General features: G+C 47.7%; 1 protein-coding gene across 6 annotated transcripts in view; it reads right to left on the bottom strand.

Moving 5' to 3' along the window:
• Nucleotides 1-17,271, bottom strand: part of SGSM2 (small G protein signaling modulator 2) — a 133,642-nt gene that overhangs the window by 102,458 nt on the left and 13,913 nt on the right. For 5 of the 6 annotated variants that reach the window (XM_005298885.5, XM_005298887.5, XM_065573325.1 and 2 more), the window contains exon 2: nt 5,081-5,156. The exons of the other annotated variant lie outside the window; for it this stretch is intronic. In XM_005298885.5, the coding sequence (XP_005298942.2) occupies nt 5,081-5,156 (76 nt within the window). The remainder of the gene's footprint in view (nt 1-5,080; nt 5,157-17,271) is intronic. 6 annotated transcript variants of the gene reach the window in all.

Genomic DNA, 17,271 nt, shown 5'->3' with positions numbered 1-17,271 from the left:
AAGCTACAAAAGTGAGATCTTGGAAGAGTGTTGCCGTTTTCATAATATAATAAAAATACTGTAATGATAAATAATAATTAATAAAAAATAGTGTGTAATAAGCATGTCATAAAATAAATGTTATATTTCCAAGATCACTGCGTTTATAATTTATACTCAGGTAAAGGAGAAAATCCCTGGGAATATTCATTTTTAAGAGGGGGGTTCGCGAGACTTGACATTTTAGTGACAGGGTTGTTAAAGTTTGGGAACCACTGGCTTAATGCATTACTGGAAGGTGCTCTGATACTGAGGCTGGTTAAGGACTTTAGGTATGTATCTGGCCACCATTACCACAGTATCTAAGCACCTCAAAATCTTTAATGTATTTATCCTCACAACACCCCTGGGAGGTAGGGCAGTGCTATTATCCCTTGAGGCACTGAGAGAATAAGTGACTTGACCAAGGTCAAACAGGAATAGGCAGCAGGATTAATTAATAGGCAGCAGGTTTAAAATAAATAAAAGGAAGTATTTCTTCACACAATGCAGAGTCAACCTGTGGAACTCCTTGCCAGAGGAGGTTGTGAAGGCCAAGACCATAACAGGGTTCAAAAAGAACTAGGTAAATTCATGGAGGATAGGTCCATCAATGGCTATTAGCCAGGATGGTGTCCCTAGCCTCTGTCTGCCAGAAGCTGGGAATGAGTGACAGGGGATCACTGGATGATTACCTGTTCTGTTCATTCCCCCTGGGGCACCTGGCACTGGCCACTGTTGGAAGACAGGATACTGGGCTAGATGGACCTTTGATATGACCCAGTAGGGCCATTCTTATGAAGCATGTGGCAGAACAGGGATTTGAACCTGGGTTTTCCACGTCCCAGGCTAGTTCCCTAACAACTGGGCTACCCTTCCTATCAATAGAGTATAAACATATAGTTACTATGGGGAATAATATATGCAATACACACACAGTCTCTCATTCACTCATATTGCTACATCCTAAACGGGGGACACAATGTGTGATAAAGACCCCAAACTAGAGGGACACACCTATTATTCATGCAGGACATTGCGGGATTCCTTCCTGTAGTTTTCATCACTTAATCATGAATTTGCCATCGCAGAGAATTTCCAGCGGAAGTCATTTTCAACAGGAAAAACAAGAGGACCCTCAATGTGTGTGAAACGTAGGCCCTCTGTGACTGAAATGAATGAAGTCACTATATGCGAGGGGAATCTGAGAGGCCATGTACACAAAGCTGCAAAGCTTCCACCATCTCTGTTTACCTAAATCCAATATGAGATTGAAGCCATTTTGTTTACTTAATCTCAACTGATAAGTCCTCACAACGCCTCACGGTGGATTTAGGGCAGAATTTGACCTGCAGATTCTATGGCTGGGATTTTTAGTCATCTTATGAAATTCTGTTGTCCAATTTCCACTGAAATTCAATGGAAATTGGGCACTCAACTCCTTTTAGGTGCCTTGAGGGGGAGAAAAAAAAAATCAGTCCCATGGTGCGTCTGCAGGTCTGGAAACGTATACATCTGTTACCTGAAACTTGAGCAATTTATCCTTGGCACACAATAACCATAGACACCCCAGGAAGCCATATTTGCAGAGGAGAATCACCCTCTCTCAGTGAAAGTGGGAATGAGAATCTTGCTTTCCAGACACGAAGCTCGCAAGCGAAAAGAAATTGTGATCCTTAGCACTTTGCATTCAAGATCTGCCATCAATATTTATTTCTTCAAACAACCGCACAGGCTTTTAAAGCCAGCTTCAGCTTCCACTATTTGAACCTCTGCGCCACTATCAATACTTCGTTAGATATTTTTAGCCACAGGACCCGTGTGCCATGAAATCCGAGAGAGGAATTTCGATGGATATTCTCCACAGGCTAGTGAGTATCTCCCGCGGCTAAATCTGATCGCACGTCAAAGGGTATTTAAAGTATCAGTAGAGGGGAGGCAAGGATTTATGGGCAGACATTCCTTTGCAATTTAAACAAGTTTTAATTCCCAGCAATATGTGGTTGGTGTAAGGGGTGAGGGTCTGGGGCAGAGGGTGTATCCAATCCTGGTGAATAGTGCCAGATTTTTGCAAGCGTGGGCTGGATATTCAAGAGAGCCTGGAACCCAACAGCACCCAGTTTAGCCACCTAAATGAAGGGACCAGAGTTTATCACCCCACATCTCATCTTCTCAATTGGAGTTGAGCTCTTTTGAGAAACTGGCCACGCAGTTCTATTTATCCACCAGCACAGACAGTGTAAGTTTAACCGCACCGCCACAGGCATGGACCTCAACCCAAATCCGAAGCAACCACTCTCCAGAGGCGAGAGGGGAGTTTTATCTCAGTACACATTTAAACTTTGACATCTCTGCTGAGGGGGCAGGAGTTCTTCCTGGCCCTTGTTACGCACGGGGTTAACTACAGCTTTCTCCCCCTCCGCTCAGGTGCCTTTGGGAAGACTGCCATCTATACCCCTAGGAGTGAGATGGTCATTATGCTGAGGAGTTTTCCTGATTATGTTAAACTATTTTCTTATTGTAAACTCTTGCCTTTAAGTCTCAAGAACAGAGGACAAGTTCATGGAGGACACTCCATCAATAACTATTAGCCAAGATGGTCAAGGACACAAGCCCATGCTCTGGGTGTCCCTAAACCTCTAACTGTCAGAAGCTGGGACTGGACCACCGGGGATGGATCACTCGATAATGGCCCTGTTCTGTTCATTCCCTCTGAATTATCTGGCATTGGCCACCGTCAGAGGACAGGAGACTGAGCTAGATGGAGCATTGGCCTGACCCAGTCTGGCCGTTTTGATGTTCTTGAGGAAGAATCTCCAGTGGGACTAAGCATGTGTCTAAGTGTCTGCCTTAGATCATGACCAGCTGCACAAATACTCATGTATAGAATATTGCACTTGGCTAACACTGCCGTGGAAAGTAAAATGTGCCAAAGAAGAGTTGAAACATCCTCTAGCCAAATGGATGGCATAGGCATCAAAAACCCTACCTGATTTTTACTATTTCTATTCTTGAAAGACCACACCCTTTGGAAAGGCATTTTGGGCGAGAGACTGCCATCCTTACCAGGAGCGTAGCTAGGGGAGGAGCAGGGGGAGCGGCCACTCCCGCACTGACCACATTCATCAAAAGTGGCGCCTTCGGCGCCAACTCTCTGGGTGCTCCAAGGATGGAGCACCCATGGGGAAAAATTGGTGGGTGCTGAGCACCCACCGGCAGCCCAGCTCCCCGGTCCCCGCCCAGCTCACCTCCGCCTCCGATCCTTACTCATACCATATAGCACCTTATTCCTCAAATAGTGCCAGTGAAGCCAGTGGGACTACTCACGGATGAAGGCACTTCTTAATGGGAATATAGGTGGCTGAATCAGACCCTTTGCTGCAACGGGAAGATCTCAGAGGGTGAGCCCCTCCCCCTCCAAGCTGAACTTTGATACTCACAAGTGTGTCAAAGAATTTTAAATCTCTCTACTTGCTTGCCAGTATTGATACCGCTTTGTTGACTAGCACTTTACTCAACTCGGATAACTGTAGCTATGGTCAGTATCTCTTTCTGGTTTTCGGGAACTAGCTCAATGCCGTTATATTTGGGTCTGTAACGCAGGAAAGGGAGGTTGACCCCTCACCACGCACAATTCTGAACGGAAACCTCTCTCCTTCCACCACCTCTTGTAATAAGTTAAGTCCCTTCAAACTATCAAATCCGTCTTGGATATAACACAGCTGGAATCAACAGTGTTATGACAAGGCTTAATTTGACCCAGAGGAACTTTAAATGAAAAGGTATTAGAATTACTCCGTGGGAGCCTTGATTAGGTTTCATGGGTCCATTTTTAATTAAGTACATGTGTGCTGTGTTTATGAGGGATGGTGCAAGATGGCAAAGAGCAGTCAAAGGTGGTAATTAAAGTGTTTTCACCCAGCCCAGGCTACCTATTCATTAAGTTAGTCAGTTTTGCTGGGAAAATCGATGTTAGCAATGCAAAAAGGAATGAGTCTTCTGAAGGAGGAACTTTAGATGGAGAAATCAATGCACCCTTCCAATTAGAGAGCTCTGTGACCTGAAGCATGTGGCTTGATGCATACTATTTTGTATCACCTGTAGATGAGGACAACTGCATTACATATACAAAAGGCCAAGAGTGAAATTTTCAAAGTTGCCCAGGAGATTTGAACACCCTGGAAATGGATGGAAAATGGACAGGCAAATCTCACAGGTGCAAAAATATCACCCAGGACAAAGCTGTAAGAGTCCTAGTTATTAGTACGGATACAATGCCCTAGCTATCCCCATCTCTCAAAACGCAGAGGGTCATTTTTCAAGGCACCTACTAAACTCTCTTCACAGCCTACTTCTAAGAAAACTAGGCTGCTTACAAACAATATTTAGCCCACATCTAGCATTTTGTATTCTCAAAGCGCTGAACAAGCAGGCCGTCTTCATAGCAGTCATATGAAGGGTAGGTGGCTATCCCGATTTTAATGATGGAGAAACGAGCACAGACAGGTTAAATGACTTGTCCAAGAATTATTTCCTGTTCCCAGACCTCTGCTCAGCCCACTAACCCACACTGCCACCTCCAGGAATGCTCTGATTACTGGGGGCCCCCAGTGTGCTAGGCACAGTACAAACATATAGTGAAGAGATCACCATTGCCACAAAGAGTTTACAATCTAAATAGACAACTCAGACAAAGGATGGGGGGTAGCGGGAAGAGAGAGAGAGAGAAGTGACTTGCAGAGAGTCAGTGGCCGAGATGGGAATAGAATGAAGATTTTTCTCAGTCCAACCCCAGAACCCCATGCACTGGACCACGCCACTTCTCAGATACTGGGGTATGTGATCATTGTCACGAGAACATCAAAGGAGCTAAATGTGAGGTAGCTGGGTGGAGGAAGGGGCTGAATTCTGAATTTCCTAACTTCTATAACATTCGGATCTCTGCTTTCGCAATGCAACAGTGGTGCACTTACACCCCCCAGGGAACAAACATTGATTTTATAAGGAAATTAAGAAGAAAGACCACCGGTTAGCTGCACCGCTTTGCAAGTGTATCATTTACCACATAAGGCGATGATGTGACTGCTGTCTTCATGCACAAATTTCCTGGTGACGGCTTCTTCCATTATCTGTTTTACCTGAAAGAAAAGACAAAGCATATTGATAGGGAGATTTTACATGTCGGTTCCATCATCTCTGTGGAAGGAGAGTCCAAGGCAGATAATTTTCCCTTTTGTTCCCCTTCAAATTCAGACTTTTACGTTTACTTGAATTGTTTGTGGCTTTCGTTACTCCAGTCATCACTCCAGGATTCATTTCTATGCCCCAGCACAACTGAAATGCCCTTAAATGCGTCACCCCAGTTGCATATCAGCACCAAGCAGCAGGTTAGGAGGCGGGGCAGACTAAAAAGCCAGGTGCAGTCCTGCAGAGGTGCTGTGGCTGTAACCAACTTAGACCACAGAATACAGTTCCTTGGTGGTATCACTGCACCACGGAACTAAACACTATCTTCAGCCCGGCTCCTTCGGTTAGTGAATGACAGGAACGTAGGCCAATGAGCAGCTTCTTACTACACCATCACGCTACATGAAGACATCGGTTAGCAGCATATTTGTATTGGATACTATGGTGGCTGCTTCCTTGACTTGCTGGCACTCAGAAGACCACAGCCATCGCAACCATTAGCAGTGACTGGGACACTAAGGGTTAACAACTGATCTCTTGTGCTCCTGCTCCTCACCGGAATACAGAAGAAGGATGGCCCAGTGGCTAGGACTAGCCGTGGCGTTGGGAACCCAGGTTAAGCTCCCTGCTTGGCCACAGCTTGACAACTCACTGAGGGGATTGGTCTACACTGCACTCAGAAGCGTGACTGCAGCATACCCGATCCAGCTAGCTCCAATATCAATAGCAGCAATGCCACGGTGGCACAGGCGAGCCACTCACTTGAGTACATACCCAGGGTCCTGGGCAGGGCTGCCACAGCTTCATTGTTATTGGCGTGAGCATGTCTACACGTGCTCTGGTCACACCTCCGACTGCGGGACGGACCAACCCTTCGCCTCAGATTCAGAGTCACAGCCACTCATGTGAGTGACAGAAACAAAGTTTGGCTGCTGCAGGAGCGAAGTGCAGCCAACACAGCTCAGCAAGCGAGCTGGATTCCACTCCCTCTTGTGTTTACTAAGCTCCAGGCACGGACACCTGTGCAAACCCACCACAAGCAGGTGTTGCCGAGAGCTCCAGCTACAAACAATGAAGTAGTAGAGGTGCAATTGAGAGCAGTGTTTGGCCTCTATTACAATAGACAACGAATGAGGAGAAAAGGACTCAGCTTGACTCTCAGATCCCAGGTTGAGTTTGCGGGGCTGCGAAGTTAGAAGAGACTTTTTTTTTTTTTTTTAAATAATCACATTCCTTAGGGAAGCCACTGAGAGACCAACACGGGACTCATGATTCTGTTTGTACCAATCCTCGCTGAAGTGTCCAGTGGGTCCATCGGAAGGTGAAGTCCTTAATGCAAGTTTCAATGTACTGCACAAACCCTTTGGAATGACGCATGCATTTGCCTTCCTGTGCATATCTACTTCAGTCCATTAAATGAGATAATTCTAACCCTGCTTCTCCACTGGGCACATTCTGCTGTTTTTCAAACCCACAGACTCTCCTAGTGCTATAATGAGACAAGCGTCCTCAGAGAGGTTTCCAGTGACCTTTCAAGCGAATTAGGCAGAGAGAAAAACCCAAGATCAGGCTGATTGTAAATGGCTTACAGAGAGGGTGCGAGGCAGTGACATTTCGTAGCAACAGCTCAGACAAATGCTTCCTGACACCGGATCTCTTTGCAGGTGGGTTGAATCGACATAACCAAGTCTGTTTTCAAGGGAGGCATGCAGGGTTTTAACCGTGCAGCTCCCACAGATTCAGGAAAAAACAGGTGCTGCAAAGCAAACACCCACACATGCTGCTTTGAAATTCTTTCCCCCAGATCTGTTAAAAACAGATTCAGGAGGAGATTTTGTTCTAAATGCAGGGAGTTTGAAATAAAGTGATCAAGCAGGGTAACATTTGTTCATGGCTACATACATACATAAGATTTTATGTTTATATATATACAAGGGACGCAGCGTGGCCTAGTGGATAGAGCACTAGACGGGGACTAAGGAGACCTGGGTTCTATTCCCATTAGCCTGCTGGGTGAGCTCGGGAAAGTCTCTCCTCATGCCTCAGTTTCCCCCCTGTAGGGAAGTCCCTCCTTTGTAAAGTGCTTTGAGGTCTATGCAAGGAAAGCCCTATATGAGAGCGAAGTATTACTATATAGTGACAAAGGTAAACATCTGGAATGGAAAACTTGTTCACGTAAAGTTTTGCTCTAGTGCCGTGTATTCTTTTTACTTGCACTAGGGTAGCACCTAGAGGCTGAGACCAGGGTCCCCTTGCACTGTAGAAACACAGAGTAGCTGACAGTCCCTGCCCCAAAGCCCTTCCAGTCTCAGCAGAGAAGATGAACAGTGGAAGAAAGCATTATCATCATCTCCATTTTAGAGAAGAGAAACTGAGGCTCCAGGTGATTCAGTGATTGGCTTGAGGCCATGCAGGGAGTCTGCCACAGAATTCAACCCAGCTCTCCCAAGACCCAATATAATGCATTAACCATAGCACCATTCTTTTTCAGTGTAAACAGCCATATGGGAGAATTAAATGGGCAAGACCACCTCCCTTCAGCGCCTTTAATACTATACCCTGGTCGCCTTTTATTTTATGTATTTCTACTACTTTACACATACTTGTGCTTCTATACCCAGGTGAACAATTCCTCCCCTTAACAGCCAGGCAGCAACCCATAATTTCCTCTTAAGTAGATCTCACTTCACTTCTAGGAGGAGCAATCACCTTCCACGTATTCAAAGAGTCATAAAACCACTTATCTGCCATTATTGCTCGGCGGTGGAAAGGGATGAAATGGTTTAATGATAGGCCTTCACGTCTGCCGGAACATATGTTAGCTCGCTTAAATGCCAGTAATAAAAAGAGGAAGATTTCAGGTCAGAAAAACCTGATGTCACCAGGGATCGAAAACCTGGATTTTTAGACCCAAGGAAGAGGTGCTGTTCTGCTCAGCATCCTGGCAACCAACTCAAACTACTGTTTGTTTTTGGAGTCTGCAAAACTCAGCTTTTGCTGTTTGCGTGATCCTGTCCCCTCCCTTTCTCACCATATCTCAAAGCCATACACAATTCCATAGGTGCCCGTCTATTCCTGGAACTCCAGGTCAGCCAAGCCTCCCCCATTTCCCAGATTGGGGCAAGGACTGGCTCTTTGTTATGAATTTGTACAGCGCCTAGCACAATGCGCATCTGCCTCGTTACACTCATTTATCACACGTGAACTCAATCCTCCCTAACAATGCAGAGTGCCGGTTCAGGGCCATAGCCTCGGTTGGGTCTGTTCTAGAGGCAAATCCCCAGTAACTGCTGGTTTCGCTCCTTTCTGAATTGTAATTAACGAGCTCCGACCCATTCCCCAAATAAAGCCAAGACAGATTTCATCACAAAAAGGTGGGCCCACTGTGGTAGAAGACTTAACCACCCATCACCCCCTTCCCAACCCGCACACTGGCGTAGTATCTTTTTTAACCCACAAAAACCCAGACTGTTGGAATCTAGGGCTGCTACTAAAAAGAGATAAGCATATGCTCCCCTTCTCCCTCCGCCGATATGCTCAGCACAACTACTGATCTGTCAACGCTTCAGACGCTAGCATCTTCTTCGTGTATTGGCCTTCTCAGTCTCAGCTTTGCAGGGGAAATATTGGTCCCAGAGGACGGGCGAAGGACAAACGTAGTACCTGTCTTGAAAAGGGGGTACGAAGAGGAGCCGGGGAATTATAGGCCAGTCACCCTAACTTTGATACCGATTTAGGACCTTTCAGGCCTGCGCTGACATAGAGCATGAAATAAAACCGTCACATGGGACTGCTGATGAAAGCAGACGAATGATCAGTCACCAGCCCAATCAGCGGCATTTCATAAAAGCGGCTGTACTGGGTCAGACCAAAGGTCCATCTAGCACAGTGTTCTGCCTTCCGACAGGGGCCCCACAGGGAATGAACAGAACAGGTAATCATCAAGTGATCCATCCTCTGTTGCTCATTCCCAGCTTCTGGCAAACAGAGGCCAGGGACACCATCCCTGCCCATCCTGGCTAATAGCCATTGATGGACCTATCCTCCATGAACTGATCTAGTTCTTTTTTGAACCCTGATATAGTCTTGGCCTTCACAACATCCTCTGGCCAGGAGTTCCACAGGTTGACTGTGTGATGTGTGAAAAAAAAAATACTTCCTTTTGTTTGTTTTAAACCTGCTGCCTATTAATTTCATTTGGTTACCCCTAGATCTTGTGTTATGAGGAGTAAATAAAACTTCATTATTTACTTTCTCCACACCAGTCATGGTTTTATAGACCCCTATCATATTTCCCCCTTAGTCGTCTCTTTTCCAAGCTGAAAAGTCCCAGTCTTATCAATCTCTCCTATTTATTTATTTATATCTCATGATTTGTATGCCAGCCTTGTGACGTATTGAACATTGGGGCTTGGCAAGAAGGGAAAGACCCATAGGACCGTTTGCAGCCCTTGAACATGTTTACTTGAACAGGGTTAGCCTTCCCTGTGTTGTATTTACACCACTGTTGACTTACAAGCTTGGTTTGTGTTTGCCGTGGAAGGAAAACAATAAAACGTCTCCCTAACCTTTCCCCTTTGTGAAGCGCCCGATTGAGACCATCTGGATAAGAGTGACTAAGCAGGACCAAGCTAGGTGGAAATGAAAAGGCCAGGCTAGCAACGCTGCTTTGTCTATTCAATTTCCACCTGAAGTCAAAGGCCAGCTAACGATGAGCCAATGTTCCAGCCAAGATGGCCCTGGGTGAGGAGTCAGGAGACCAGAGTTCTATTCCAGCTTTGCCACTGACCTTGGGCGAATGACGGCGCTTCTCTGCCTCGGTTTTCCCCATCTGTAAAATGAGAATAATGATACTGACCTCCCTTCGGTGAAACGGTTTGGGCTCCGTGGGTGAACAATGTTCTCTAAATCCATACTTAAGCACCTCAAAAACAGGCCTGATCTACAGAGGAGCCAAGTATCTACATGTGCCACTGCTGTGAAGGGGAGCTGCCGGTACTCAGCACCTCTGAAAGTCAGGCTGCTGATTCAGAACCACAAATATGGAGCGAGACACAGGTTCGATTCCCTCCTCTGCCACAAACTTGCTGTGTGACCTTGGGCAAATCACATCATTTCTCTGGGCCTCACTTCCCCATCTGCAATGGGGATAACAGCACTGCTCAACCTCACTGGGGTTTTGTGAGGATAAATACATTAAAGATCATAAGGTGCTGAGATAATAAGTCCCTAAAACGGATCGGAGATTAATGCAAGGGAGAAAGGACTCTTGATCTATTTCCTTAGAGTTCTCATAGGTGCAGCACCCTGCATGAATTACCGGTAGATAAGCCTTGATTTGCCCAGCTGACTCTCTCAAACATTTTTGAAGCCATGTGTTCAGTAATCCGCATTCTGTCATTGGTTCTCTGTCCTCCCGTAGTGGCTGGTCCACAGAAAGTGATTTAAGAGTCTTCAAGCAAATGGACCCAGTCCTTTAGCTCAAGCAACTGAGGCAGGAGAACCTGGGTTCAAACCCTGAAGAAAATTCCGATTGTAAACTCTTTGGAGCAGGGACCATCATTTTGCTCTGTGTTCGTACGACGCTTAGCACCACAGGGACCTGGTCCATGATGAGGGCTCTTACAGAACTAGTCACCACCACCACCTATCCACAGGCATTGTTAGACTGTCAGCTATAGTAGGTTTGTATCTTCTTTTGTGGGCAAGCCCCTCCGGGGCAACCGGGACCCAGGTTGTGCCAGTGCGGATTCCACTGTCAGCAGAAAGATGAGTAACTCTCTGGATCTTTAAGTGAATCTTTTATATCTCCAATGTTCTGCCATTGCATTTCCTTCAAAAGGAGAGAGAGTTTCAATGGCAATGGAAAACCAAAGAACACAGCTGATTGTATTTGATCAGATGTGGCTGTGAAGATGAAAAGGGTCCTGTAAGTGCAACTGACTTTCAGGATGATGATGGGGTATATTTTTGCATGACCGCTCAAAACAATACAAACTCCCTTACAAAAGGTCCCCAGAGGCAGGCCCTGCTGCTCTGAAGATTCCCCCAGGAGATGTAGCAGCCGAAAACAATTAGTATTAGATGCTGAATATAAAGGAGATTGCTACATTTTGGTTTCCCAGCAACCCCTCGCTTAGGAAACAGGGTAGCGAAGGTTTTCATTTCAACCCCTGGTTAGCTTTACAATGATAGATCGGATCATAAAACGTATTGAGCTGCATTCTTCAGTCTCCCCGCTCTGAAAGTGATAGCCACAGAAGCCGGGTCATGGTTTTCGGAGGAGATGAGCAAGAGCCAGGGAAGATGGAGAAATCAAGTCACCTTCTATTATGTTAAATACTGTAGGGAAGAGACGGGCATTAGAGGAAGAGAAGACTCGAGCAAGTGTCAACACACCTCAACATGGACAAGAAAAAAGGAGGAAGAACAGAATGAATCGGAGTTTAAAAAAAAAGAGAGGAGAGACTCTCCCCCACCACATGAATTTTGTTATGTGCACCAATATGGAGGGGTGCACATAACAAAATTCATTCCACACATGGGTGGGAAAAATTAGAGGGAACACCGCAAATACCAATTAAAAATACCTAGCTCTCCGACAGTGCTTTTCAGCAGTAGATTATACTGGGCCAAAGCCTGTGTCGGCAAACATAGGGGGAGGGTGGAAAACAAGCATGCTCAGTAACACTGCTGAAGCTGGCTGCCCTCACTCTGGCCCTCCCACTATTGGCAGGCGTGGATTGTCTCTGGCAGTGTTGTTATCCCCATTTTATAGAAAAGGAAAGTGAGGCACAGTGGCTACCTCAAGCGCACACATGAAGCATAACAAAGCTGGGAACAGAGCCCTGGAGGCCAACTCCTAGTGTACAATCTTCTCCGCCAATGTTTTTATAAACCCCAATGCTGGTAATAAATCCAAGCGTTACCAATAACGTCATTAACCAACATCTCGCCATTATGCCCCCTTGAGACCCCAGTGTGACTTATAGCACGTGTTAGACCCGTGGCCACATTTATGGGAAATTCAAGCCACATCATGCAGGGCTGACGTTGTCATGTCTGAAATTAGGCTCTGAGCATTTAAAAGGGGGCAGATTTGGTACCAAGTGCACTTCACTGATCTAAACGTCCAGCAAAGCAGGTCATTACTTGCAGAAGCCTTTATTTGCCTTTGACTTTCTTCAGTTCTTTTTCTCAATTACTCTTATTGCCGCACTACCAAAAAGTGCCAGCCAAGACAGGGCACCATCGGCCTAGATGCTGTACACACACACACACGCACACACTAAAAGACCCTAAGGAATGTACAAGCTAAATAGACAGAGGTGGGAGAAAGGAAGGGTGGTTATTCCCATTTTGCAAATGTGGAAACGGAGGCACAGAGCAACTAAATGACTTGCCCATGATACCACAGAGTCTGTGACAGAGTTCAGAACTCAGCCCAGATCTCCTGACTCCCAGTCCGCTTCTAATAATCGGGTGGTTCCAGAGAACTGTCTGACTTCTCTCTGAACTGACCCACCAATAAGATGCAGCGAAACATTTTGATTCCCCTTTGATTACCTGTATTAAAAGCACACGGCAATCTCTCCTCAGGTCAGAGGTCTGAGAAAATAATTACATATCGCTGCAGAAGGCCACCTGCAGCACAGACCAGCTTCTACTCACAACAGTGATTTAAACGCAGAGAAAGCCTCACAAATGTTCTGGGGAGATTGTGAATCTTAATAGGAAGTGCTTTCAGGGCAGGAAAAGCAGACGCTAAATGTCAGAAGCTGGAATACATCATTCGTCGTCGCCACATAATTCCCAGAAGCTCCCGGGGCAGAGAACCAAGAAAATCTCTTCTCTGTAATCTGATGAAATAGTGTGGTGGTTTTTTTTAAAATGCTAGAAATTGGAGAACATTTCTAGATAGGGAATTATTCGGGCCTCTGTCACGCTGTCTGCTCAGGAGAGGCAGCTTGAAATCAGGCTTTTCACACCTAAACCCTGCACCGACACCCATGCACAGAAGATCTGAGCAAACTAAGTTAGTCTTGTTACCAGAAACATTAGCCCCTCTCCCTCCCGACAGAGACCTGTTTAACCTAGCGAACTGCTCTGAATCCAGCCGACTTGGCATGGCAGATACAGGCTGTAGGCTCTAGCAGGAGACAAGGGTGGCTAGCAGGGAGGGATGATCTTGCAGTTAGACCAGCATTTCTCAAACTGGGGGTCCTGACCCAAACCGGGGTTGCAAGGCTATTGTGTGGGGGTGGTGTGAGATCACAAAAAATATTGCCGTGAAGAGAGGGAGAAGGGTAGGTATCACAATCACTAGGGGGAGGCAAAGATGGCGTTCTTAATGGTGCTGGCAGGGCGCTGCCTTCGGATCTGGGCTCCCGGCCAGCAGCAGCCGCTCTCCAGCTGCCCAGCTCTGAAGGCAGTGCCGCCGTCAGCAGCAGCAGTGCAGAAGTAAGGGTGGAAATACCAGGAGTATGCCCCTATGAATATGTACAGTCATTTGCTATCACAGGGGTCATCGCAGCCTGAAATATTTTCAAAGGGGGAGCCCAGCAAAAAAAAGTTTTTGAACCCCTGGTTTATAGCATCGGCCTGAGCAGCAGGAGATTTGGGTTTGATTCCTGGCATGACGACAGATGCCCTGGGGGTATGTCTACATTGCATTATAAACCCAGGTCTGTGGGACCCAGGATGGTGGACTGGGTGGTTCCAAGCCCATACTAGGCAGACTTCCTGATTCGGGTCTGGGGCTTCAGCTGGGTCCACCCTGCAAAATGACAGGGGTTGGACCAGTCACAGTAGGACTTGGGCTCTGACCCACCTCCGCAGCAGGGTCCTAGAACCCTGGTCCTGAGTGCTGGCCAAGTCGAGTCAGATTGATGTACGTGCTGACGGAAGGGGGGGGCTTGGGCTCAAAGTGAGTCAGCGTGTGCAGTGCAGATATATCCTGTGTGACCCTGAGCAGGTCACTTCATCTCTTGGTGCCTCTTTTGTAAAACAGGGACAATGCTTTAACCTCACCCTGGCAACGTTTGTTAGTGCTGACGGACTGCGGTGACGACAGCAGAAAAGGACCAGGCACCGGCAATGAGAGCTTTGGCTTCCTGTGACTGCTACTGACTCAGAGGGTCACTGCAGGCAGATCATTCCAAGGCTGAGCACCCACAACGACGGCTAAATCAAGGGGAGCTGAGGCGCTCAGTCCTTGGTGCCTCGGTTTCCCCACTCACAAAATGGGAATGTTACTTCCTGTTACAAGGGGGCAGCATGGCTCAGTAAATAGAGCCCACGACTAGAAGTCAGGAGACCTGGGTTCCCCTTCCACCTCTGCCACTGACTTTGCGGTTCGCCCTTGGGCAAGTCACCTAAATTCTTTATGCATCAGTTTCACCAGATAGTAGATAATGAGGATGCTCATAACTTTCCTGCTTGAGTACAGCACTTTGTAATCCAGGGGTGAAAAATATTACACAGATGCTCCGTAACAGGAATATTAGCCCTCACCTCTGAGCAGGGAGTTTAGACCCCTGGATGAAGTGTGTGTGTGAGTGCCCTGTATTATTATTATACATCATTGCTCTAATCCACCCCACTATCTAACCCTCTGTCTAGCTCTATATCCTACGTCCCGCAGTGGTTAGGTTCTTCAGAGGTAAGTGAACACTAAACATAGGTCTAAAGTATGGTTTTAAAGAAGCGTTTACTAAACCAGCCCTGGGTTTTGCTTTTAAATCCAACAACAAAACAGCTCTGAAAAAAATTGCAAACAAGGTAACCATCCCAGCCCGTGCTAGTGCACAAGATCGAGACTACTAAGAGTGAAACTGACCAAGCAGGCGCTATTTGACGGACCTTTAAAACTGCTAAGCTTAGACGTTCCTTGACTTCTAAGGGCTGGACTCTGCATTCACGTTCACATGTGAGTGCATGAGTGGTCTCGCTGGCACGACTAACTGTTTGCAGGATCAGGGCCGACATTAGGGGAAGTCAGATATAGCTAATCTGCCGCTTCGTCTCCCGGAAACAGAAGTCTGGATTTTTAGCCCTCTGCACCATTGTATATGCTGTTTTCTTGCCCCGTTTTAATCCCTTCCTCTTTTCTTCCTGTATTTGGGTCTCTCCCGCTCAGCATTATTGCCCATTCTGACTGACGCCACGGCAGCGGGTGTTGCTTTGGGCCAAGTCTGTGACCCAGTACGATGCCCACTGAGGACAACCAGACCACCCACATGCTCTAAGTCAGGCATATGCTTCAGTATCTCGCTGAGTGAAAGCTGAAAAGAGCTCACCCGGTCCCTTCTGCGACCCGGCCACAAGACAGAAGAGCTGACGGAAGTAAAGGTGGTGACCTGCAATACCTCGAACTGGCAATTACTCCCCTCAGAGTCGGACGTCGCAGTCTAGCCCTGTGAGTGCTTTACACACATCCCTCAATCTGAACATTTCTCCTCGTCACCCTCCCCTCTGTGCCACTCAGGCACTTTGTTTTCTATTGAAGGCCTCCGGAGTTCCTCCATCATTCACGATTCCTCATAGCTCCTGAGGCCTCGCACAACGCGTCCCCGGCAAGCAGCTAACCTCATCCTGATCCCTTGACGACAGCGGGCTTCAGGATTTCCACACCAAGAAATCTACTGATTGGCGTTGGAGTGCTGCCGGCCCACTTCTGCAGGGGGGTTTCCTGGCCCCAGAGAGGGCATCTGGCCCACGGTTTGGACCCTTTAAAGGGAAGGTCTGAAACCGTATTTGCTAGAAATGAACATTTCCGGACAATCTAACATCTCTTTTCCCTGGAGCTGGGGAACGGATGTGGCGAAGGCTCTGCTCCTGCAAACACTCACATGCTTCACTTCACCCACGCGAGGAGCGCCACTGAAATCACTGGAAGCCATCACAGGATTAGAAGTTTGCTTGGGCCTATTTTTAAAGCCCGACCCAAACCACGGCCAGTCCAAACCAAACCCGACCCCATGTGTGTCACGTAGTTTTCATACCTGACCCAAACCCGACACTTGTAGTCAGGTCCTGTCAGGTTGAGATCCAGGGCGAGCTGCAAGGTCTAACCACCGGCCTGGACTCCATTTTCTTTGTTTCCTCCATGGAGCCGCCAGGGTAATTCCCCCGCTGCTCCTTTCATCTTCCCACAGCCTGTTCCCCCACACTGGCCCAGCACCATGCACTGAAGGGCAGGCGCTCCCCGCAAACCTGAGTCAGTGCCGTTGCCTCAGATTTGGGGCTCAGCCCCACGGGAGCCTCCTGCTGCCCCGTGCACACAATCCTCCTTTGGCCGCCTCCTGCCAGTTGGCTCGGCGCGGTGGCGACCGCATGCCCCGTTCCTGCCAGCCGCCACCACCTTGCTGTGTCCCGCCCGCACTGCGGAGCGAAAGGCCCTGCAGCTTGTCGGCACCCTCCCTCCGCAGCGGGCACAGCACAGCAAGGCGCCGGCAGGAACAGGGCACGCAGCTGACACCGCGCCGATCCCATGGGCCGGAGGAGGGGATCTGAGACGACCTGGCCCGAGCCAGAGCAGGTCGGGTTGTTTTTATACCGACTCCACCCAACGTTTGTCGTCGGGTCCCACTGGCTTCAGGTCGGGTTGCAAGGGTCTGGATAGGGCCTTACTTAGATAATTACTTAGCACTGTCGGTAGCCCTATAAACAGGCCTGGTGCCAGTAGGGTGCCAGGCACCCCGCCCGTGTGTTTGTATCATTAAGACTGACTATTAACACAGCATACAACAAAGTTACTCGTCTTGTTTCCCGCAGCTGTGACAAGTTGCTTTTAAGAGCCATGCCCTAGAAACTCCACTCACACTAGGCAAGTTACAAGCAGGTTAGTGCTCAGATCGGAGGCCTCCGAAGATCGCTGAGGTGCTGCAAGAAATGGGCTTGGTGATTCAGTAGGGGACACTCCCCCCCCCATACATCACACCAGGGTGGAGGGCTATCACAGTACGCAGCAGCGTTGGGGGTGCTTGGGACAATACCTAGACCTGGGGTTCTGGTCACTTGCTGTCGTCTAAAATCCACAGCATTTTTCTTTCAAGAAGAGGCATT

The sequence above is a fragment of the Chrysemys picta genome, chromosome 19 (assembly GCF_011386835.1).
Source record: "Chrysemys picta bellii isolate R12L10 chromosome 19, ASM1138683v2, whole genome shotgun sequence".
Classification (NCBI taxonomy): domain Eukaryota; kingdom Metazoa; phylum Chordata; order Testudines; family Emydidae; genus Chrysemys; species Chrysemys picta.
This window is presented reverse-complemented; position numbering and strand designations above follow the sequence as displayed.